Raw genomic sequence first — 25671 nt, 5'->3', positions numbered from 1 at the left:
GTGAAGTCAGAAGGAACCAGGGAAGGAAAAAATATATACTTCCAGTTAGTCTGCAGCAGAGAAAAATCTTATCCTCTGCCCTGCCAGATAGGGCTGCGCTGTGTGGCAGAGCTGTGTAAATCTCAAGACTGGATGGACAGAAATACAAATCTTTTGGTAGGTAAAACAGCCCCATATACCCATTTCATCTTTCTATGTAGAGGTTTGCCTGGAGTTCAGCTTTAAATTCCATAAGACGGCAGAGGTTTTGCTGGTAATGTTATGAGTATTCAGCACACAGACACTAAGGAATAGAGTTCTCTCTTTATTTCGGATCAGTCAGAGAAATGTACAGGTGTAGATAGATTTCACAGTTCTGTTTTTCACCCTCCCAAACGTCACCGTCACACAGCCACTTTAGGAGAATTTTTGTCACTTATTGCCGAGCGTAGAACAATAAGTAAAGTGCTTTCATCAGTAAAATTGATCCGATTTCTTGAAATCTTTTGGTTAAGACGAGGCTCCTTGGTAAGTACTGACAACATAACAGATAATCTGACAATTCAACAACAAAGTTTGCAGGAAACGGGCTATGGAGGGGGCCAGGTAGAATCTGGCATCACCACAGCGGCTTTTACAAAGCAGACCAGATGGTGTACAATCCATTCTAAAATTTACAAAGGTCATTTACACTGGCTGTGTATGTACAATATGCTACATGTGCCAGAACAATATGCTTTACACAGGTCCTCTTTACAGAGTCAGCCCGATGGCCCATTATTGTACAAAGCACACCTCTTCAGAAAAAAAAAAAAAAAAAATCTTATTTACATTTTTCAAAATAACGTTAGTGAAAGGAAAAAAAAGGCAATGACACCCCAACAAGTAAACAGATTTTGAGAAGTTAGGGAGGTAGCTCCTATTAGATAGCCCATTACAACAAAGCAAAACATTTCTCACCAAAAAGAAAATTTCATCAGCGGTGACACTGGAAAACATAAATTCGCTTCAATGAAGCCAGGACTGGGAGGCTGCCGAGGACCAATAGATCCTAGATGCTGGCTGGGAATGCTGGGAGTTTTATTTGCACAAATTTCCCAATCCTGTAAGTCAAAGACCTACAAGCCTGTCAGCCATATTAATGCAAAAAGAAATAAATATTTGGCCCAGTGCAATTCCGCTTATTTAGCAGTGTTTGGATTCTGTCTACAGTACAATAAACCGTACATACACGTGCTGCACACCGAGTGATGTGAGGAGGACCGAGGTTCCAGCTTCCCGGTGTCAACAAGTACCAGACAATACAAGACTCACATGGTAGCCACACACACCCTGAAATAAGGGCACTAAAATACACTATATAGCCAAAAGTATGTGAACCTACCTTAATGAATGAGTGCCAGTGTTTCCAGTTAAGAGTACCGCTAATACTACAGCATACAAAGACAACTGTGTGTTTCCAACCTTAGTGGTATCAGGTGGGCAGCACAGTAGCATAGCGGTGAGCACTTCTGCCTTGTAGCACTGGGGCCCTTAGTTCAAACCCTAGCTAGGACAACACCTGCATGTAGTTTTCATGTTCTCCCTGTGCTTGACTGAGTTTCCTCACACTCCCCAAAGACATGCTGGTAGGTCATTTGCCCCTTTTTTGTAAATGAGATAGGGACCTTCTATATTAAAGCTCCTTGAGAGCACTATATAAAATACCTGCAACAACAACAGTTTGGGGAGGGTCCTTTTCTGTTCCACCATTTTAATGACCCTGTGCACAAAGCCAGCTCCATAAAACATGGTTTGACCAGTTTGGTGTGGAAGAACTCAAGTGGCCTGCACAGAACCCTGACCTCAATCCTAATGAACACCTTTAGATGAATTGGAACACCAATTGTGAGCCAGGTTTTCTCCATCAGTACCTGACCTCACAGATGGGCACAAATTTCAACAGGCACTCCAAAACCTGGTGGAAAGCTTTCCCAGAAGGGTGGGGGCGGTTACATCCACAAAAGGGGGCAGCTCCATATCAATGACCTTGGAGTGGAATGTCCAACACACTCACAGGTGTGATGGTAAGGGGTACACAGACTTTCGGCCATAAAGTAGAACTTGTGTGCGATTCAGCATGGACATTTTTGGTCTAGTCTGTGCACTCGATCAGCATTAAACATTTGCTCCCAAGATGTAGAAAGACAAGTGAGAAAACAATCACCATAAAATGCAAACAGGACATGATACCACAGAGCTCATACAATTCATAGCAATTACATCCAAGAACAAATCAATTATAATAGCATCTCACTAGGTTCCCTGCAACTATATTACATATATACATTTCAAGGCAATTTAGAAGCTCGGGGCCCCCCTCAATTACCATCTATATGCTACAAGGTGGAAGGAGGGAGGCAGAGCAGATGCAGGTCAGACACAAAATAGAGACTTTTGAATGTATAAGGTACACTGTAAAAAGGTGCTTTTCACAGACAGACCACATCCTTATGGGCACTTCCATCTCTAAAGTGCGTCTAAAATTGAACAGCGATACAGTGGCCGAATCATATAATATCAGCCATGCCCGCTGGTGCCATGTATAGAACACTATCATCTTCTGCTGGCTCATAGAAGCTACGAGGTACTGAATACTTCCAGTTACCAGGATAAAATGTACCATCGAGCATCATTAGCGCAGATTCACATTGAAGTTTCATGTAGTGAGTACACAGGGAGGCCAGGCCACCCCAAAAACAGTATCCAGTGAGGGGAAGAGAGCACATGTGATGCACCACAATGTTATCAGAAAGTAGGATTCTGACATCAGCAATGTGAGGACAAAGAAAAAAAAAAAAAAAAAAAAAAAAAAAGGATTTTGGTTAGACGTAAACGATATACAACCATCTGAAGACCAATTGGAATCAACACTATAAATAACTTACATAAAAATATTAAATAAAAAGCCTCTGGGTTGTCTGCTTACAAGTTAAATCTGATATTAAAGGCTTTGTCTAAAAAGGCAATAGAAGAATGTGGAGCAAGGCCCAGGACAACAGACTGGTCCCAGGAGAGTCCTCGAAGTGCCATGTCGTGTGTAGCTTAATGAACGCTCTCTGCTTTCTCTTCTCTCGTTATTCGGGAAGGGTCAACGTCATCACTTCCGATTTCATTTTAAAGTATTGGCTGAGCCGCACTATGGCGTATCTGGAGGAGGAACAGCAGACAGGGGTAATTATTCAACACAAATCACAAGTCTTACAAAGCAGTCCTGAGAGAAGTTATTACCTCCTTTGGAACACTGCAGTAGTGTGGGTTTATAATAAGTACATTAACCTATAAATAGGTCTAATGATAATTACACAGCTCTAGACACATTTTACAACGATGTATAATATTGTCGTTACATCACAGAACATCCCTCCCCCTTAATATTACAGTGTATAGTGGGCGTTTATTGAAAAGGTTCTCTATAAACAGGTTTTCTGCAAGTAACAAAGTCACCCACTCCCACCACATAAATAGAACCATTCCCAGTACAACAACACTTACTACAATGCTGGGGGCTGTACCATCTGTTCTCATCTATTGCATAGTGGAACATGGGGCTGGTCATAAGGAACTTTTGTGTAACCAGAGGACTTTATTACTATTATTAGGTTCTCCGAATAGTGCCAACCTTCATGTACCCTTTCCATGCATCAGCACTGTCCCTGGCTTTCTCCATGGTCAAGCACTAGTGGTTCTCTGTCATTCTGACTTTTCTTGTGTGCCCAGCCATGCAGGTTATGTTTACAGTAGTTTAACACTGCACTTAAAGTGGATGTAAAACCGATTCATGAAATTTGACCTAGGCACATATATCTGTAGTGTTTACTTATCTCTCTCCAAAGCCCTAAGTCCTATGTCTTTCTGCTGCTCTGTTCCTGTTATCAGCATACCTTCTGACAAGTTCTCCGAGACGGGAGATAAAAGCATCTGAAAATTTGTGTCAGGGTGGGTGCTATAAATAGATTAGCAGAGGAGAGCTGGCCTAATCACAGCACAGCTCTGCAACTATCTGCCTTCCTCTGACTATGTGGTGGTGGTGGGGGGGGGGGGGGGTGCCTTTACTCCAATCAGCTGTCACACAGTGTATGCCAAGACTACACTCCCACTACTGGAACAGGAAGAAGAAATTCTAACACGATGTTAACTTTCTAAAGAATATAGCAAGTTGAAGACAGCAGATATACATGTAAACTTATGTAGTGAGATTTGTTTCATCTCTGCGTATTATCCGAGGCTATTCACATCACTGGGTATATGTGAGGGTTTACATCCACTTTAAAGAAAAAAAATGTTTGTGAATACCAGAGAGGAATGGGCACATCCTGGAGTACTGCTTTAACCACTTAAGGACAGAGCCTTGTTTTGAGATTTGGTGTTCACAAGTTAAAATAATTTTTTTTGTTAGAAAATTACACACACATGATATATATAATCAACCAAGGTTCGCCATCACTGCCCTAGAGAATAAAATGGCGGTTGTTGCAATACTTTAAGTCACACCATATTTGCGCCGTGGTCTCACAAGCACATTTTTTTTTGTAAAAAGCACACTTTTTTGAATTAAAAAAAAAAATAAAAAAATAAGACAACAGTAAGTGTTAGCCCAATTTTTTTTATATTGTGAAAGATAATGTTACGCTACACTGTTAATGATACCAAACATGTCACGCTTCCAAATTGCGCCCACCCGTGGAATAGTGACAAACTGACCCTTAAAAATCTCCATAGGTGACGTTTAAACATTTCTACAGGCTACCAGTTTTGAATTACGGAGGAGGTCTTTTGCTATAATTTGAAATAAATAGGAATGTGGCGCTTACTGAGCTAAACCTAAATGAACATTAATAATAATGATACATAATAACTACAAAATATAACAATATCCATTAGCCACTAAAAGTGATTGTGCAAAAAAAAAATTAATTGCCTATTTGCTATTTTGCACATTTTTGTTGCACAATCACTTTTAGTGGATATTTAATATTGTTAATATTGTTGCGTATGCGTTCGCTTCTGCGTGCAAGTTCGGTGGGACATTTTTTATTTTACTTTTTAAAAACCTAAATTTTGGGTCACTTTTATTCCCATTAAAAGGAATGTAAAACATCCCTTGTAATAAGGAAAAAACAAAAAAAAAAACAAAACACATGACCTCTTAAAATGTGAGATCTGGGGTCTACACACAAAAAAAAAAAAAAAAGCTTCCCCTTTAAGACCATTGGGCGGAAATGAATTTTGACGTCACTTCCGCCATCCAATGGTGTGGAGCCGAGCGGGGGCCATCTTTCCCTCACTCGGCATCCAGCCTGAAGACCGGAGCGGCGGCACTGAAGAAGAGGATACCGGAGTTATGACATCTAGCTGTTGCCATAACGCTATTCCTCTTCAAACAGCCACTGTATGGCGGCAGTCAGTCTGCAAGTGGTTAACTGTTCGACAACCAGCCCCAAGACAGCCCATACCCTTAGTTTCTAACCAACTGAATAATATATGCAGAGCAGTCTGACTGATAAATATGAAAAAATATGAATTTTTACCATGAAATGATTCCTAGGTCCGGTTGCTCGAGACTAGAGGTTAATGACAACCAGTTCAGCATCCCATAACAGTGAAGACTGCTCATGCCTCAAAAGATAAGGGATGCTGTTAGAGGGTGGGGAGCAGGGAAGTTACTATGTATGTAGGGGTAGTGGGTACTCATTACCAAAACTTACAGAATTTTTAACAGAAGAAAAGGTTTACACACACTGAACTGTTTGGTTGAGAAGATCAGCTGCTACCTCCTAAGCTTGCACAAACACATATTGGATCATTTACAGAAAAACATTTAAATAATAGTCATTTAATATATTAAAACAAAAAAGAACAGCAATGGGGAAATTGGAAATTACTTACCCTAAGAAGTCAAAGTCAATTCTGGAATATTTTGCTTGAATCAAAGCCCAGAGACCCCAGAAAAAGTGTGAGGCCTTTAGAAAAGAAAGAAGGATATCAAGATGAACTCACAAAATTGACATTTTATATATTACAATTAAACAGCATTACATGTTATAAAGTTATATACTGTATAGTAGAAGAACAGAACTTATGTGAAAAGGAGCCAAGTTCACATTACGCTGCCATCTGTAAACTTGAAAGAGGTTTTCTAAACACCAAATAATATTATTTTGTCTTTGTTTTGGGTAAAGTAGGGAATAATTAGAAAGCAGTCCCTCTGCTTTACTTTCAAAAACTGACCGCACTAAGCAAGAGAGCACACTGTGGTCAATTCTCTAGCTATGATGGGAACTCAGTCTTCTCTCCTCCAATGATCAGTTATGCCCTGACATGCACCCCCCTGCACAGCCATTCACTGGGAAGCTCAGTGTGCTGCTGCTGCTTCTCCTCCCCTCAGCTCTTATGCAGCTGAGAACAGAGGGAATGTGATCACTTATTAAAAAAAGCAAAAACAAAAAAAAACAGGTATTTATAATGATTTTTTTAAAATCTATACAAAAATTTGGCCTTTCATTTCTATTTTTAAACTGAATGTATTGTTTTACAACCACTTTAAAGGTTAACTCCAGGCTTTTCTTTAGTCTTGCACAGGTATACAGTCTGAATGTTCCAGGCCCACCATTTTCATTCATCGAATTTCAATTTTTTTCAGTCATGAAGGCTCAGCATTACATGTGGGTGGTCTGTATGCAAGCTAAGCCTGCGTAAGAACATCCCACTCCTCCAGACTGACATACACCCATCAAGGCATTTTGATATTTGCATAACTCCTTCCTAGAGCCAGCCCCACTGATTGCATCAAGGCTGAAGGCTCCTAAGAGGAGTACTGAGGCAGGGAGCTTTGTAAAGCATCCGACAACCCCTCCCACCAGTCTGATCTGCTTGCATTGCATAGGGAAGCACAGAGACTTCCACGATGATGTCACTGGGTCTAAAATATAAGGTAGGGTCATAAAGGCAGAAAGGTTTTTTTAAAGAAAATTTCATTAGCATAATAATGGGGCCGGGAGAGGAATCCGGGAAAGGAAATAGCTTGTCAAGTCCAGTAACTGTTCTGCACTGTGGTTACATTACAGGCACCTAACCAGCTGCTGGAATCCAGTGCCAGTTTACATTAGACTTAAAAGGCTGCAGCCACTTAAAGATCCCCAATATTTTCTAAAACTTAAGAGACTTACCAGAGCAAACTGATTGACTTGTACATAGAGAACCTCCACTTCTTTCTCAGAGACATCTCCTGAAAAGCCTTTGAATTCTTTGTAGGCCTCTAGATAAGACCGTAACCACTGGAGCTGCAAGGCCCGATCTGGGTACAGGTTGTAATCAACCTCATTTACACCTGCGGATGAGATTGGGGTGTCAATACTAAATCAAATGATAAAACATACAGAAAACATGAGGGATGCGTGCAAAAAACAGCTCTTCCTACCTGCAAACTCATTGAAGTGATTTCCAATATCATAGGCCTGGTAATTGTATCCAGCATACTCATAGTCAATGAACTGTACATCACCTAGAATAGAGATTGAGAATATTACACCGGGGGGGGAGCAAAAACTTCCCTTTCACAAAGCCCAGACCCAAAGTACCCGACACATAATGCAACTGTAAATTTTACACATCCTTGGGGGATTAACCAAAAATATTCCAATAGGCTCCATTAATTATAAGTGTTTGATATCAGGTTATGAAATGCCTGTGAAACAACTGCTGTCCACTAGGAGAGGTTAAACAACTTGAACACAAGGAACCCCTTACCTCTGATGCTGCCAGGTCATGGAAACCAATAAACGGTTCAGCAACACCCATGAGTGACATAATCAGAACAAAATCCATTTTTATCTTTGAATGTTTACTTGTTCTATTCAATATAAAATACTATGTCATGACATTTCAAATAAAGAAATGATCATTTGAGAACTGCCATATATTGACGTCTCAGTTTGTAGATTGTACTGGCCACTAGTAAATATACATTGACTTGTGTACAAAGGATTTTAAGTGTTGTAGTGCCCATCGTTCCCCCCTGCCAGGCCTGCACTCACCAGTCCAAATTCAGCAAGATATCGTCTGTGTACCTTGACAGTGCTACACAGACGCTTGTCAAAGTCTTACTGCTTTACACTCTCCTGGAGTATGAACTTTCCATAGGATGGAGTAGAGTGTGCAGCCTGGATGAGTATGCCCCCGCCAAAATTTAGACAACTGCCTGTGCAGTGCAAGATGGGGGGGTATGTTGGGCAGTATTCCCTAGATAATTTAATATGCTCAATATATTCATAATATACTAGTATGTAATTCTCAGCACACCAGAAGTAGTTCCTTGTGCACACAACTTGCAGTATTAAAGAATTTCTTGATCAGAGGTAAGATCTTTGCTGGCATACTTGTGGTGAAGAGATCTTTGTTACAGTGCCTTGAAAAAGTATTTATACCCCTTGAAATTTTCCACCATTTTTTCATGTTACAACCAAAAACGTAAATGTATTTTACTGGGATTTTATGTGATAGACCAACACAGTGGCACATAAAATTGTGAAGTGGAAGGAAAATGATAAATGGTTTTTAATTTTTTTTACAAACGTGAAAATTGTGGCGTGCATTTATATTCAGCCCCTCTGAGTCAATACTTTGTAGAACCACCTTTCACTGCAATTACAGCTGCAAGTCTTTTTGCAGATGTCTCTACCAGCTTTGCACATCTAGAGAGTTACATTTTTGCCCATTCTTTGCAAAATAGCTCAAGCTCTGTCAGATTGAATGGAGAGCATCTGTGAACAGCAATTTTCAAGTCTTTCCACAGATTCTAAATTGGATTTAGGTCTGGCCTTTGACTGGGCCATGCTAACACATGAATATGCTTTGATCTAAACCATTCCATTGTAGCTCTGGCTGTATGTTTAGGGTCATTGTCCTGCTGCAAGGTGAACCTCCACCCCCGTCTCAAGTCTTTTGCTGACTAACAGGTTTTCTTCTAAGATTACCCTCCATTTGGCTCTATCCATCTTCCCATCAACTCTGACCAGCTTTCCTGTCCCTGCTGAAGAAAAGCATCCCCACAACATGATGCTGCCACCACGTTTCACGGTGGGGATGGTGTGTTCAGGGTGAAGTGCAGTGTTAGTTTTCTGCCACACATAAAGTTACATTTTGGTCTCATCTCAAATGTTGGCAGGCAGGTTCTCAAATTTTCCACCAACAAGACTTTGTTTTCAGAATTTCCGATCGTGTGTACACAAGTTCGAAGCACAAAAGTTCACGCATGCTCGGAACCAAGCAGAAGGAGCCGCACTGGCTATTGAACTTCCTTTTTCTCGGCTCGTCTTAGACGTCACCATGTTCGTAATTATTGGCCAACATTTGTGTGACCGTGTGTATGCAAGACAAGTTGGAGCCAACAACCTCTGAACAAAATTCCACGTTTTTGTTGTCGGAAAGTCCGATCGTGTGTACGAGGCATAATAGTTGTCCTGTGGACAGATTCTTCCACCTGAGCTGTGGATCTCTGCAGCTCCTCCAGAGTTACCATGGGCCTCTTGGCTGCTTTTCCGATTAATGCTTTCCTTGCCGGGCCTGTCAATTTAGGTGGACGGAAATATCTTGGCAGGTTTGCAGATGTGCCATACTCTTTCCATTTCGGATGATGGATTGAACAGTGCCCTGTGAGATGTTCAAAGCTTGGGATATTTCTTTAAAACCTAAACATGCTTTAAAAGTCTCCATAACTTTATCCCCAACTTCCCTGGTGTGTTCCTTGGCCTTCATGATGCTGTTTGTTCACTAAGGTTCTCTAACAAACCTCTGAGGGCTTCACAGAACAGCTGTATTTATACTGAGATTAAAATTACACACAGGTGGACTCTATTTACTAATTAGATGACTTATGAAGGCAATTGGTTCCACTAGATTTTAGTTAGGGGTATCAGAGTAAAGGGGCTACACTTTTCAGATATTTGCAAAAAAATTTTGAACACGATTTATCATTTTCCTTCCACTTCACAATTATGTGCCACTTTGTGTTGGTCTATCACATAAAATCCCAATAAAATACATTTACCTTTTTGGTTGTAACATGACAAAATGTGGAAAATTTCAAGGGGTATGAATACTTTTCAAGGCACTGTATCTACTTTAACCAGTAAAGTCATTAAAGACTCCATTGGTGTTCAAATTGCCAGTCACCAAGAATGCACATGCAGAATTATCAGTGCATATGGCACACTTGGGGGATAGGACGCTCTTTACCAGACTCATAACAAGTGCATCCTGGTATTTCCGTCTGGCTGCTGGACCTCTTCTAAATGGCATGTATTATTATTATTAGAGTAAAATTCACAGCTCAACCCAGAACAGATGATGCATTTACAGTTTCCTAGTCATCTTATCTTACACAACATGGGGGAATTGTCATTTGACCAAAATATATTGCTGCACAGCTCAACACAAACATTTTTGAAGAAAACTAAAAATTATGTGCCGAGTTAAAGATGAAGGTTACAAACAAAAATATAAGAAATGGAAAAAAAAAAAAAAAAAAAAAAAAAAACCACATTTAAAAAAAAAAAAAAAAAAAAAAAAAAAAAAAAAGAAGATCTAAAAAGATACTGATGAGGCCGTTACCAGGATGCGTTCACTCCCATGTGGCAGGCACGAGTGAACATGTGATCGACAAAACCTCCAGTCACTGCGTTTAAGAAGCATGGAGAACGCCGCCACAGGGCAGCGGGCAATGGCAAACCTAATCTGCGGCAGATGAAGAGAATTTGGCACTCACATTTCACAACACAAAACTTTCACGGTTAAAAGTTCGATCTTTACCCCCTTTTTCCCAATAGTTTTAAAGTGGAATTCACAACGCATGTCATTAAGTAAGGTTTAGGACTTTAAAAGTATGCAATGTTCTATATTATTGGTACAGTAAGTGAGTAGCAGAATTAAAAAAACAAAAAAAACAAAACAAAAACACACACCAAACACACACACACACACACACACACACACACACACACACACACACAATGTGCCACTTTTTTATACTGCACTACTAGAAGTGACCCTGTCCATTCTTCTTGGGGGGGGGCGGAGGGAGGGAGATGCAACACACTGCTACCAGAGAGGAGCGTATTCCTCTTCTCTCACAGGCCAGTTTTATTTCATTAAGGAAGAGACTGGGTCATTTTAAAGTAGATGGCAATGCTTTTTTTTTTTTTTTTTTACTGCAAAGTACACAATCAACCCTCTGAGATTAAGTATTGCAATGTGATAGTATCAAAATACAAAAAAAAAAAAAAACTGCAGCAAAATACTGGATTTCATGCTTTTTGATGCAGTAACCACAAAGCCTTGAAATCTTTTCCTATGTGGCTAGTGGGCAGAGAGTAAATACAGACATCAAAATGGGAACCCTCTCCTCTTGTGAATATCTATATGGAGGATAAGAGGAAGAAACGATTTGTGCTGGCCAGCACTAGATGTTGTCAGCATTTCACCACAAACAATTTCAGCAGCGGCCAGCAAAAGTTGCTAGCCCTATAGTGTATATTCAGGAAACACCAAGGAACTGGGCAGGATCAACAGGTAATATATGGATTAAGAAAATAAAGCTAGTTTAATTGAACATACACTGTGCTTCTATAAAGTTGATTTTTATACTGGTCTGGTGATTCACTTAAATTTTCTGAGAAGTTACAGGGGTGAAAAAAAAAAAAGTCAAATGTAGGCTACTCTCACGTCTCTGCCAAAGCAATATCCAGAAGAATCTGATCACTAAATATGACATTATCTTATGATGCATACTGTATCTATACCTGCCCACAGTCTGCCGTGTCCAGAGTTTTGTTTTTAGATACATACAACTCTTTAAACACAACTTTTTTTTTTTTTTTTTTTTTATTAACTGACATTTTGCAGTTCTAAAGCAAGTGAATACCAGAGTAAAGACTTAATAGTCTTATATTCTAACCATCTGTGTATAAGCTTCAACGCTAAACTCATAATATAGGCCTGTACGCCCAACGCTGCGGCAACATCTGCAAGAGGCTGATTGAAATATATAATATTTTAATGTTTGTATATTATTGATATGTTGTCATTGGGGCAGAATGGATTCTCAGCAAGAAATTGAAGCGATATATGAGGTTTAAGCAGCAGCTGAGAAGAGGTGTTCTTTTCATACTCATTTGCGTAAATAAACTCACAACATGTCTTAATTTTGACAGCAGGTAGGAGACCAACGACAAGTCATAAAGTCAGTGCTGTATGAAGTGACTGATCCCGGGCTGAACTATACCCAGGGAACATGTAGTAGGGGTCTGCTGCCGTAGCTGCGATGTACTACTCGTTCATTAAAGGATTACATTTTAGAAAATCTTCACATGATTTTATATATTAAAGCTGCACTTTCTAAACTTAACAATGTAACTAAACACCAGAAACCATGTTATTGTATCAAATAGATCATTACTTTTACATATTTTAAAAGGTTTTATTTTTTGTGAACATTGTCATGTATCTCAAATATGCTTTGCTTACTTTAATATCCATTCATTCATTTTAGAACTAGCATAGACAATTATTCCAATGTGAAGATTTCTGCACACACTTTACGACACTGAATAGAGAAAAAAAAATTCCACTTTAAAACCAAGGGAGTTTATGCCCTGACCCAGGGAGCGGCCATATAAATTCTTCTGTAACATACATGTAATAATGGATATCGCCTTCTAATAAGGCCACTGTGCAGTGCCTACAACACTTCTGTTAAACTACTTTTACATAAACAGTGCTTTCTATCAAGGCTGATCAAAGTCTGGAAGCTGTCAAAGTAACACATTAGGTCCCACCCACAAAACAAGCCATGCTTATCATCATAGTGACCCTACACTTTTTTTATTGTAACAAATAACATACCTCCTGCTAACAATGTCTAAGAAGATCAGAATTCACCACAGATTTCAGTTCACTTAAAGTAAACTTTTCTATTCCCCAAGCTAGTGAACACAACGATCCCTTTGTAATCTGTCCCATCAGTTGTTTTAAAACACACTCATCTCCCCCAGAGCGTAGACTAGACTAAACCATAATGTAACCAATATGAAAATTTTGTCTAAGTTTATAGTCATTAACCATGTCATGATTGCCATCTCTTCCCCCTCTCCCCGGTCATTGATGATTGCAGAGATGTGCGTCAATCATTGGAAAGACAAGATAACGGATTTGTAGGCTGTGATAGACAGCCTGGCTTCAACCTCTTGAAGTGTACATGACAAGATGGCAGCATCTAACAGAGGGCAGAACTCTGGGGACACATGAACATTGGGACAGAGCTCTTGGATTATGCACTAGTAAATTCTTTTTAAACTAGATTGCTAATAACAGGCAGTGGCATCTGTAAACACTGGCTGAGAAAAGGGTTGTGATTAATTTAGAAAGGAAAAATAAATCATCAACTGAGATGCACAGAAGAAGCACAGCTTTTCTGCTTGGTTCTGATGACTGCCCCGTCAGCATTTGCAGGTTTCAGCAGACAGATGTTTAGCTTTGAAGTAATCTTTACTGAGAGATGTGAGGCTCCAAGTGCTGTATGAACTGCATGTAGCTTCATACTGTATAAACTGTGGTAGCTTCATACTGTATCTAGTATTCTTGGGAGCAGGCAACATTATCACATCAGCATGTAGTCCTCTCCCGGATGTGTGAATGAAAGGGTGGCCATGACAGGGCTCCACAGGAACTTGCAAGACAGGGAAGCCACTCGGAAACCAGAAAGCTGGGCTAAGGATCTGGAAACTGGATGAAACTGGTGGTAAAGGCAACATTCTAAACAGGAAGAAGTGGCAGATTCAGCTTTTTTAAATAAATCAAAAAGGAAACAAGAAAAATAGTAGTGTGACTTAGTGACTAAAAGCCGATGCATTAGGCCTGGGACAGGTTCACTTGAATAGATATGCCACTGAGCACTGAACATCTAGAAGGTGAATTCTAATGTCCTTAGCAACAGCAGAGTTACATTACTTATAAACCCTCTGAAATGTCAGTATTCTTTCCTACGCAGGGTAAAAAGCCTAGCTACATGGCAGCCACAATATAAAGAAACATGCATACAGTACTAGATACATACTAACCAGCAAGGCTCAGAAAGACATCCTTCTTAAAGAGAACCCGGGAGGTGAATTATACCTCCCACAAGGGCTCCTATTTATTCTTCTTCTTCAGATGATCTTCAGTGACCTCAGCCCCAAAAGAACAGTGTGAGTAGCGACCACAACTTCCTGGATTTGCACCTAGCACACCTACTACCACATTCTACACCTTCCTTATTGCTCAGCGAGGCTGACTGTTGCATCTGGCAGCCAATAAGAAGGCATGGCGGGTGGGAGGAGGCAAACCAGTAATGCACCCTGGAGCCCATGGCTGTCATTTGCACCACGTGTTCTGGGTTTCAGACTCAATCAGATCATTTAAAGATCATCATCAAGAGGAAGAAGGACAAACTGCTACAGGTATCAAGTGCAGGAACTTAGATGATCACATACCTACAGCAGCCTCCCAAGCTTTTCCTGTTAAGGCTGACTCTTAGCTAGTGAAGCTGCGCATTATGGCAAAGGGCCAATAAGAATGTGTGGGGCAGGGTTTATTTGTTATATCAGACACGGTCTTGTCAGAATAGCCCAGAATTAAGCCAATTTTTTTTTGTATTGGCTGGCTTTCCGCTCTACCCCTGGTTGAAGCTAATTTTTTGGGGTGTTCCTATAGGGAGCTACCACCCCCTCAGTTTGACAGTTTTGACACCGACCAGATTGGGTAGGCAAGTTCCTCTATGAACACTGCCCCCCCCAGTGAAAAACGGGGCTAGTCTCCAGAGCGCTAGCTGCCAGAGACCGTCACCCCTTATAAAAAAAAAAATTGACTCCAGCTGAGCAGCATGGTCCAACAGTAGTGGGGGGAGATGGGGGCTTGTTGTTGACCACACTAACTCATCAACCACAGCGCAGGTCAAACAGGACCAAGGGGATTCCTTAATTTGGAAATTATGAAAATACTTCTCTACGAATCTGGAACCATTCTGGAAGTAAAACCTTCTCTCCCATTTTAAGTTTTGGCTGCTATATTTCAGAAGCCAAAGGGCAACCAAAGTCCTGGAGTATATAGCAGCATCAAAAAGATACATTCTATGAATGGAGTGCAGTATAAAAATGAAGGAATTCATCAGACAGAGCCTTGTTTGGTTAGAATGCCTTAAAAAAAAAAAAAAAAAAAAGATACAAAACCCACACAGATACCAGTATGACTCATCACTCTACATAGGATTGTACATTGGTGGCATTTTGTGGCTTGAACCAATCAATCTACTAGCGGCGATATAAATGAAGCACAAACCGTAGCTGAAATTTTGGCTGAGGTCACAAAATATAAGCCGCACATTATGTATAAAGCCCACAAAAAGTAAAAGAAGAAAGCAGTCAGAGTGGTTAAGGCTTAGGAGGGTCCATTAGTACAGAGGAATGACATATAGATTAAAGGAAGAATAACCTTCTCCACAAAAGACCTTTCAGGTAAGAAAACCTTTACTAAAATAACCGCACACTAGTCACAGCAGGAAATTTTCCCTACTTACCAAAGGAAACAGAAGGAGCAACAAGGAAAGGTATGTGTAAGTGTAGCTAAAGAATCTGACAGCTGATGAGATGTACTTACTGTTTCTCAGTACCTACCTCGCTTTTCATTGTAGATTATGTTCTTGCACAGCAGGTCATTGTGACACAGAACCACCGGAGAACCCAAACTAGACAGCACATCTTTCATCCATGCCATTTCCTGCTGCAGGACCTGCCGGCTTGGAACATCACGAACAAACCTGCCATGTTGAAAAAAAAAATACGGATGAATACACCGTTTCATGAGAATCCATGCTGCTTTTGGCTTCAATTTTTATTCTGCAGTATGTGTGTATGTCAAGCAATTAAAAGATATCCAGTTCTGTATGATGGAGGAGAGAATATGAAGCGAGCAGAGCATGTTCCTATGAGAAAAAAAAAAAAAAAAAAAAAAAAAGACGACATGTACTTTACATTGGATATAGTGATGGTGAAAAGAAGGGGAGGGATGCCAGGATGCCTTCCCATAGGTAAGAGCTTTATATAATGGGTAGACTGTTTGGAATGAGTAGGTATATTGGATTCATAGAGTCCACATAGCAGGAATATTATGAGTATACACGGGTATGCCAGTAAGCTTTTTATCAACCTGGGAAAGAGTCTATGTGCAGTTTAGCTTCTGCAACTAGTGTACTGCTTTTTCTATGCTCTAGCAGTTGTGCATTTGGCTGCCAGGAGTACAGTGGCAAGTTTGTAAATGATACGTTTGTACCGTTAAGGATGGGGGGGTTTAAGGAGAGCCAGCCATGGGTTTTTTCAAAGTTGAGCATTAAAGCGGAGTTCCACACAAAAATGGAATTTCCACTTTTCGGAACCCCCCCCCCCTCCGGTGTCACATTTGGCACCTTTCAGGGGGGAGGGGGGTGCAGATACCTGTCTAAGACAGGTATTTGCACCCACTTCCGGCATAGACTCCCATGGGAGTCTATGCCTCTTCCCGTCCCCACCGCGCTGTCTGCTGGGAACACACAGCTCCCAGGAGACAGCGGGGGCCACTTGGGACGCGCAGCGCGACTCACGCATGCGCAGTAAGGAACCGGGAAGTGAAGCCGCAACGCTTCACTTCCTGATTCCCTCACCTAGGATGGCGGCGGCAGCTGCCGAGAACCGAGCGGGTTCTCGGCTTCCCCTGCCGACATCACTGGACCCTGGGACAGGTAAGTGGCCATGTATTAAAAGTCAGCAGCTGCAGTATTTGTAGCTGCTGGCTTTTAATATTTTTTTTTTTGGCGGTGTGGGTGAACCCCCGCTTTAAATAAGGTTTGTAGGCATTTAGGCTGCTTTCACTCTGAGACACTTTACAGGTGCTATAGTGCTAAAAATAGTGCCTGCATAGCGCATGTAAAGAGCCTCTTCTCTCACTCCAGTGTGAAAGCCTGAGTGCTTTCACATTGGAGCGGTGCGCTTGCAGGACGGTAAAAAAAAGTCCTGCAAGCAGCATCTTTGCAGCGCTGTAGGAGCGGTGCTTACACACCCCCTGCCCATTGAAATTAATGGGCAGAGCCGATGCAGCGGCGGTTTTAACCCTTTTTCGGCTGTTAGCGGGGGTTAAAAGCGCCCCGCTAGTGGCCAAATAGTGCAGGTATTAGAACTTTGCCCTCAATTCACCAAGCTTAAAAACACCTATAATCCGCCATAATGTACATTAGGTTTAGCAATGAAGGGAGGAAAAAAAAAAAAACAAACACAAAATAAAAAACAAACATGTACATTGACTACAAAGGAATCCATGTAAAAAATATTCAGCAGCAAGCACTTTTAGTTCTAATGTGTAGATCAGTAGTGGAAGGTATATGCTTTATTAATCAGATTACCTTTCGTTTATGATAGAGTCTTCAAATTCAGTCGGGATAAGAGCGAAGTACTTCCTCATTTTAAACCACAAGTTGGATTTTGGAATCCAGCCATTGTGTGCATGAATGGCATGGATCTTAGCGAGCTGCCGGGCTATGAGTCTGAAAAAATTAAAAGAATAAAAAATTAAATAGCTCTGTCTCTAACAAGTCACTTTATTTTACTTAAGGCTAACCGCCATCATCAGTTCATATCCAAAAGCGTCTTCACATTAAAAGAAAAATAGAACACCCCACAGACAGGGCCTCAGCAGATAATCACAGATCACTGTCCAATTCCAATTACTCCAATTTATAGCTGTGCAGTGATCACCAATGCTCTAAACCGCAGCATTACAAGTCACCAGAATCTTCTTAGGAGCTAATTTTCCCGCGTAAGCATTGGATGTATTACGTGTAAAGGTTTAACTCTGTCACCTTCAGGAAGAAGCCACGCACACAGCAGGCAGGGAAATGGACAGGAAGGAATAGCTGAATGTTCTAATGTCAGAGGCCTAGGTATGAAGGCCTCACTATGTTCAACAGAGTTGTGCGAGTAAACAAGCCGCTGAACAGAGCAGATGGGGCAGGATATGAGAGCCATTCAGCTGAATTTGCACACATGCATGTTTTTTTTTCTGTGCACACATTTGACAAGTGATCCCATCCAGTATGCGACTGTATCTGCACGCAATGTTTACATTGACAAATAACCCTTTGGCAGAAAGTACACACCCTGTATCCATAGATATTTACTGACAGATTATAAAACGCCAAGAAAAAAAAACAAACAAAAAAACAAGTTTGTCAGCAAGGAGTGATCGGAATTAAAGTAAACCCCAACAAAGAACTCCTCTTATTTGGTAGCTTTTGGTCTGTTAACCCATTACCTGCCCTTTAAATAAATAGTTGTAAGGCCAGAGACATGCTTATCACACACTGCCGGCAGGAGGACTGAACGTGGCACATATACAAAAGTAGGCTTATGCCGGTGTTCTGACGAGAAGTGTCCCCCCCCCCCCCCCATCAGATCGTGTCCGCTCCGTACTGCGCAGGAGCCACGCTTGCACAGTAAGGAGGACAAAAGGAGACGCCGAAAGTCTCTGAAGAACAGCTGATGAACTATAAATGGCGCCTGCGCAATTCATGTTACATTCTGTCACAGGCTCCCGCACGCTCCCGATGCCTGAGGGGGCGGATTTATAAAATGGGCGGATGTTTGCGGGGCGCGTTTACTCAAGTGAAGGGTGGATTTAGCATTGTTTATGGGCGTGTTTGCTGTACGTATTTAAGCACCTAACACAAACAATTAGGCACAGTATAAGATAAATAGCAACATAGAAGTATCCGCCCTTATCACCGCCCCTTACAAAGTTGTGCAAGCCCACCCACCGCCCCTTACAAAGTTGTATGAGCCTCGGGAGCGTGCGGGGCCGTGTGACATAATATGGTATTAAGTGCGCATGCGCCCTGTAAAGGAAATGCTCAGCTGTTGATTTTCGGATATTATCGAAGTGTCCCATGTGCTCCATAGTGCGCAGGCGCTGCGCTTGCGCAGTAGAGGACGGACACTATCTGATGGGGGACTATTTTCGATAGGACACTGGCTATAGATGATACGATTCCCCCATCAACACAAATCAGTGTTGATGGGGGAATCCCTCCCGTGGAGCTATTGTGTTCTCCCAGTGGGGAAGGCGTGGGGAACCATATAGTCATTACAGCCGTAGACAATCACATGCAAAAATTTGACATGCTGGTTGTACCAAAGTCGATCGATGGATCGACTTAGTACAATCAGCCTACCCATAGATGGTTCAAATTTCATCAGGTTCCTGCTGAACCAGCCTAGATTCAAAACAGTCTATGGCTAGCTTTAGCCCATATACAAATGATTGTACACCGGGCAGAAAAGACAACCAATTAGAAATTAACAGGACTCGGCAGGGCAGGAAGATGTTGAACTGATAAATACATCCTAGCACTGTCATCAGTTTGTTGGGATGCGTATGGGCTTCCCCATCATGTGATCGACTGTTGCAGTCATCGCGAGATCAGGAGCCCATCCTATTGGCTATCAAATTTTTGCTATGCAACTGAACTGTTGGTGACAGCGCAGTCACAGTGCTGCGTAATTGAATGTATTCCCAGCACAAGACAGGTTCGCATATACAGTTGGGTCCATATATATTTGGACACGGACACAAAACGTTCATACTTTTGGCTCTGTATGAAACCAGAATAAAATTAAAATGAAACAATCCAAATGAATTTTAGGTGCAGACTTTCAGCTAATTCAAGGGATTGAACATAAATATCAAGTACAAATATTTTAGGAACTGCAACCATATTTATACACAGTCCCCCCCATTTTCAGGGGCTCAAATGTAATTGTACAAATTATACAATCATAAATAAAATGTTAATTTTTAAATATTTTGTTGAGAATCCTTTACTGGCAATTACTGCCTGAAGTCTGGAACCCATGGACATGACCAAAGACTGGGTTTCCTCCTTTCTGATGCTTTGCCAGGCTCTAACTGAAGCTGGGACACAGAGCCATAGTAGTTACTATGTGGGGTATAGGCCACCTTCAGGTGATGGACACTGGCACGCCCTAAATTAAAAAGTGCACTCCCTTTATAACCCCCCCACCAGTGGGAGTACCTCAGTTTTTTTGCCAGTGTCTAAGGTGTTGGTCCTTAAAACCATCAAGAAGATTGCAGTACTTGGGGCTGATCATAGATACAGCTCAGAAGAGGGTGTTTTTGCCCCAGGAAAGGATCAGTTCCATAGGGGAACTGATTCAGTTGATCAAAACAAAGAAGAATCTTTCTATTGGACTTTGCGTGAAATTGTTGGGAAAGATGGTGGCTTCTTTCAAGGCCGTTCCTTATGCGCAGTTTCAATCAAGACTGCTGCAAAACAGTATCCTGTCAATTTGGAACAAGAAGGTCCAAGCTCTGGAATTCCCAATGCGTTTATCCCCCAAAGTGCGTCAGAGCCTCAACTGGCGGTTAATATCCAAAAATCTTCAAAAAGGAAAATCATTTCTACCAGTTACCTGGAAGGTGGTAACAACAGATGCCAGCCTTCTGGGCTGGGGAGCAGTCTTGGAAGAAGCGTCTGTCCAAGGGAATTGGTCCAAATCAGAGATGACCTTGCCCATCAAGATTCTAGAGATTCGGGCAGTATGCCTGGCCCTGGACGCTCAGACTATGGAATTGTTCTGTCAGGATCCAATCCGACAATGCCACAGCTGTGGCCCATATCAATTACCAAGGGGGGCACGAGAAGTTGTACAGCCCAGAGAGAGGTGAATCATATTCTATCTTGGGAAAACAACATTCCTTGCCTATCAGCAATTTTCATTCCAGGAAGAGAGAATTGGCAGGCAGACTACTTGAGTCACCAACAATTGCTCCCGGGAGAATGGTCCCTTCACCTCAACATCTTTCTGTCAATATGCCAAAAATGGGGAGTTCTGGACGTGGATCTGTTTGCGTCCAGGTTCAACAACAAGATCGACAACTTTGTGTCAAGGACAAGGGATCCGATAGCATACGGAACAGATACCTTGGTTTTTTTCCGTGGGATCAGTTTTTCACTGATCTATGCATTCCCTCCTGTTCTGCTGCTTTCGCGCCTTTTCGCAGGATCAAGCAAGAAGGGAAGGAGGTGATTCTTGTGGCCCCAGTGTGGCCCAGGAGATCTTGGTTTCCCGAGATCTTAAAAATGGCGGTAGGGGATCCATGGACCCTAACGCTATGGCCAGACCTTCTCTTGCAAGGTCCAGTATTCCATCCTACCTTACAAACGCTAAATTTAGCAGTTTGGCCATTGAGACCCACATTCTAAAAGATCATGGGCTGTTAGCTTCAGTAGTTTCTACTTGGTTAATGCTAGGAAGCCGGCCTCCAGTGTCATATACTATAGAGGCTGGAAGGCATATATGTCTCCTGATGTAAATACAGGGGTTGGTACCCCAGGAAATATGTCATAGGTAGGATCCTTGAATTCCTACAGATAGGATTAGAAATGAAGCTGGCCTTGAGTACTATCAAGGCCAGATGTCGGCTTTATTGGTGTTTTTTCAACACCCACTTGCTTCACACTTTCTGGTTCATAACTTTATTCAGGGGGTAACGCAGATTAATCCACCAGTAAGGTCACCCCTGAACCCTTGGGACTTAAATTTAGTCCTGTCAGCTTTACAGAAGCAGCCTTTTGAGCTAATACGAGATATTCCCTTGGACCTCTTGACAAGGAAAATTATTTTTCTTGGTTGCCATATCTTCTGCAGGAAGAGTATCAGAGTTGGCTGCTCTTTCTTGTAAAGAGCCATATTGGTTTATTTATCCTGAATTCCTACCGAAGGTAGTATCGGTTTTTCATTTAAACAAAGATATTGTTCTGCCTTAATTTTTTTCCAGAAACTCGTTCTGTGGAAGAAAGATCACTACATTCTCTTGATGTGGTGAGAGTGATCAAAGTCTATTGAAAGTGTCCGCTCAGATTCATAAAACAGATGTTTTGTTTGTGTTGCCAGACGGTCCTAAAAGAGAACAGGCAGCGTTGAAATCTACTATTTCTAAATGGATTTGTCAAGTGATTGTTCATATTAAAGCGCACTTCTCCAGGGCTGTTAGTACATCACCAAGCCTCCATGGCTCAGATCTGCAAGGCCACAACTTGGTCTTCAGTCCATACATTTACCAGATTCTATCAAGTAGATGTAAAAGTCCTCTAGTCTCTTGGTGCTCTACTTTGTTGCGTCTCCCTCCCTTCAGTTGGCATTGCTATGGGACATCCCACATAGTAACTACTATGGCTCTGTGTCCCATGATGTACAATAAGAAAATAGGATTTTTATAACAGCTTACCTGTAAAATCCTTTTCTTTGAAGTACATCACGGGACACAGAGGTCCCTCCCGTCTTTGGTATACACGTGTATTGCTTTGCTACAAAAAACTGAGGTACTCCCACCAGTGGGAGGGGTTATATAGGGAGTCCACTTTTTAATTTAGGGTGTGCCAGTGTCCACCACCTGAAGGTGGCCTATAACCCACATAGTAACTACTATGGCTCTGTGTCCCGTGATGTACTTCAAAGAAAACGATTTTACAGGTAAGCTATTATAAAAAAATCCTATTTTCAGCCATCCAAAGAATGCTTTTCCAGAATTGGTCAGGTTTTTTTTTTTTTTTTTGGCAAAGTCTAATCAGACTTTTCTATTCTTATGAATGGTTTGCACCTTGTGGTGAACCCTCTGTATTTGCTCTTGTGAAGTCTTCTCTTGATTGTAGACTTGACAATGATACGCCCACCTCCTGGAGAGTGTCCTTCACTTGTCTGAATGTTGTGAATGGGCCTCTCTTTACCATAGAGAGAGTAGGGGTGCCTGTTCGGATCAGCACACATGCGCTCCGCAGAGCGCTCCGCAGAGCGCGCCGCCGCCCCGGCCTTAGGAAAGGCCGCGGCTTCGGCCTAGCTCCGGAGCGGCGGCCATCTTGGTACACCCGATGGCCATTTACCACGTGATCGCTCCGTCATTTGGCAGAGCGATCACTTGTAAACAAACCAGCGTCATGTCATGACGCCGGTTCCTCTCTCTCCTCTGTGTACTGATCTGTACAGTGGAGGGGAGAGATCAGATGGCAGCAGTGCCAATACTGTGCAATGCCCTGCCAATACATTATTACAGTGGTGGGGGAGATGACGTGGATATTACAGTGGTGGGGGAGATGACGTGGATATTACAGTGGTGGGGGAGATGACGTGGATATTACAGTGGTGGGGGAGATGACGTGGATATTACAGTGGTGGGGGAGATGACGTGGATATTACAGTGGTGGGGGAGATGACGTGGATATTACAGTGGTGGGGGAGATGACGTGGATATTACAGTGGTGGGGGAGATGACGTGGATATTACAGGGGTGGGGGAGATGACGTGGATATTACAGTGGTGGGGGAGATGACGTGGATATTACAGTGGTGGGGGAGATGACGTGGATATTACAGTGGTGGGGGAGATGACGTGGATATTACAGTGGTGGGGGAGATGACGTGGATATTACAGTGGTGGGGGAGATGACGTGGATATTACAGTGGTGGGGGAGATGACGTGGATATTACAGTGGTGGGGGAGATGACGTGGATATTACAGTGGTGGGGGAGATTATTTTTTGTTGATCCGAACCGTGACTTCTGATCCGAGGAACGATCCGAACCGTGAGTTTTTTGATCCGTTGCACCCCTAATAGAGAGGATCCTGCGATCATCCACCACGTTTGTTTTCCGTGGACGTCCAGGCCTTTTTATGTTGCTGAGCTCACCGATGCGTTCTTCTTTCCTCAGAATGTACCAAACTGTTGTTTTTTTGGGCCACTCCTAATGTTGCCGCTATCTCTGTGATGGATTTGTTTAGCTTTGGAAGCCTTACTATGGCCTGTTTCACTTGCATGGACAACTCCTTTGAACGCATGATGTAGGTTCACAGCAATAGATTCCAAATGCAAATACCACACTTAGAGCTTTTACCTGCTTAATGGATGAAGAAATAATGAAGAAGTAGCCCACACCTGGCCATGAAACAGCTTTTGATTCAATTGTCCAATTACTTTTGGTCCCTTATATTAAAAAAAAAAAAAAAAAAAAAAGGGGAATGGCTATACTTAATTCATAAACCTTTCTTCTGATTTGGATGTATATACCCTCAAATTAAACAGAGTGTGCACTTTCAGCCCATATCTATTTTATAACTATAGCTTGAAAAGGTTTTGGTAAATACCTAAAAAAAAATAAAATTGTGCCAGTGTACAAATATATATGGACCTAACTGTATGTGGCAGCACATAACACACTCCCTTGTGCTGCCACATATATGCATACAGCTGCTACGAAGGGGTTAAACGTAGTATTGAAAAAGTTTTGCTATATCTATTTGACAAGTGCAAACAAAAAATTCATGTTGATCCTGCCAGAAATGTTGTAACTTCCTGTTTTGCACTCATATCGGTTACATGGCTTCCAACTATCTATGTGGACTACAAAACACCGCCCTCTATGTTACAGAGAAGAGGGAGGTGTTCTGCAGCTGTGTCCTATGATGACAATGATGGCTCCTCCATAGATACAGTACAGTGGATGAGTGTTGTAACTCTGGGACAGGAAGTGTATTACTGGTAGGATCACCAGGTGAAAAAAAAAGAGAACTAATGCAGCCACCACATCCAAGGACTGGGAAGCTGCAATATAACATTTTTATTCCTGTGTCCAACTTAAAATGGAAAAATGTGTACCTGAAAATGCTAGGATTACAGACATGTTCTGGGTCCAAGGCAGCTCCCTCCATGAACTCATAGCAGAGTCCGTTGTTAAAGGTGCAGTACAGTCGGGGAGCACAACCGTGAGACTGCAGGACCCGAAAGCTCTTCAGCTCCTCATCACGATCCACAAGCAGCTCTGTTTTATTCCCATAGATCCTCACCAGTACTACATCGTCCATTGTATCGCCAACATAGCAACCGATTAGTTTGTTGGTTATGCCATCAGTAAACACCTGTAAAATGAAATGCAGGTTCAATACAAGACCAATAATCTAAAATATTCTCCATTACACATTAATCCATAATATATACTTAGAAATAATAGGATATCTTATCAGATGACTATCTGAACTCCAGGCAAACCGCTAAATATGCAGATGAAATACATACTGTATATGGTAGTGGTTTTTCCTGACAAAGGATTTGTATTTTTGTCCATCTATTCTCGAGATGTACACAGTTATGTCACACAGAGCAGCCAGCCCTGTCTGACTAGACAGAAAATCAGATTTTCCTCTGCTGTCATTAACCACTTAAGGACCAAGCCTCTTTCTGAGATTTGTTGTTTACAAGTTAAAAACATTTTTTTTTGCTAGAAAATTACTTAGAACCCCCAAACATTACACATTTTTTTTCCTAACACCCTAGAGAATAAAATGGCGGTTGTTGCAATACTTTCTGTCACACCGTATTTGCGCAGCGGTCTTAAAAGCGCACTTTTTTTTGAAAAAATACACTTTTTTGAATTAAAAAAATAAGACAACAGTAAAGTTAGCCCAATTTTTTTTTTTTTTTTTTATACTGTGAAAGATAATGTTACGGTGAGTAAATTGATACCCAACA

The 25671-nt window shown here is 41.7% G+C and overlaps 1 protein-coding gene across 1 annotated transcript in view; it reads right to left on the bottom strand.

Annotated features, from left to right (window-relative positions):
• Window positions 1-291: 291 nt before the first annotated feature.
• ETNK1 (ethanolamine kinase 1) overlaps window positions 292-25671 on the bottom strand; it is a 66876-nt gene continuing 41496 nt past the window's right edge. Inside the window, exons 2-8 of the mRNA XM_073621451.1 lie at window positions 24802-25061; window positions 17480-17620; window positions 15723-15865; window positions 7439-7522; window positions 7188-7348; window positions 5908-5981; window positions 292-3168 (exon numbers count right to left, since the gene is read on the bottom strand). Coding sequence (XP_073477552.1) covers window positions 3096-3168; window positions 5908-5981; window positions 7188-7348; window positions 7439-7522; window positions 15723-15865; window positions 17480-17620; window positions 24802-25061 — 936 coding nt within the window. The 3' untranslated portion in view covers window positions 292-3095. The remainder of the gene's footprint in view (window positions 3169-5907; window positions 5982-7187; window positions 7349-7438; window positions 7523-15722; window positions 15866-17479; window positions 17621-24801; window positions 25062-25671) is intronic.

Source organism: Aquarana catesbeiana, linkage group LG03 (genome assembly GCF_042186555.1).
Source record: "Aquarana catesbeiana isolate 2022-GZ linkage group LG03, ASM4218655v1, whole genome shotgun sequence".
Classification (NCBI taxonomy): Eukaryota; Metazoa; Chordata; class Amphibia; order Anura; family Ranidae; genus Aquarana; species Aquarana catesbeiana.
The sequence above is the reverse complement of the archived record's forward strand: the minus strand, read 5'-3'. Positions and strand labels throughout refer to the sequence as shown.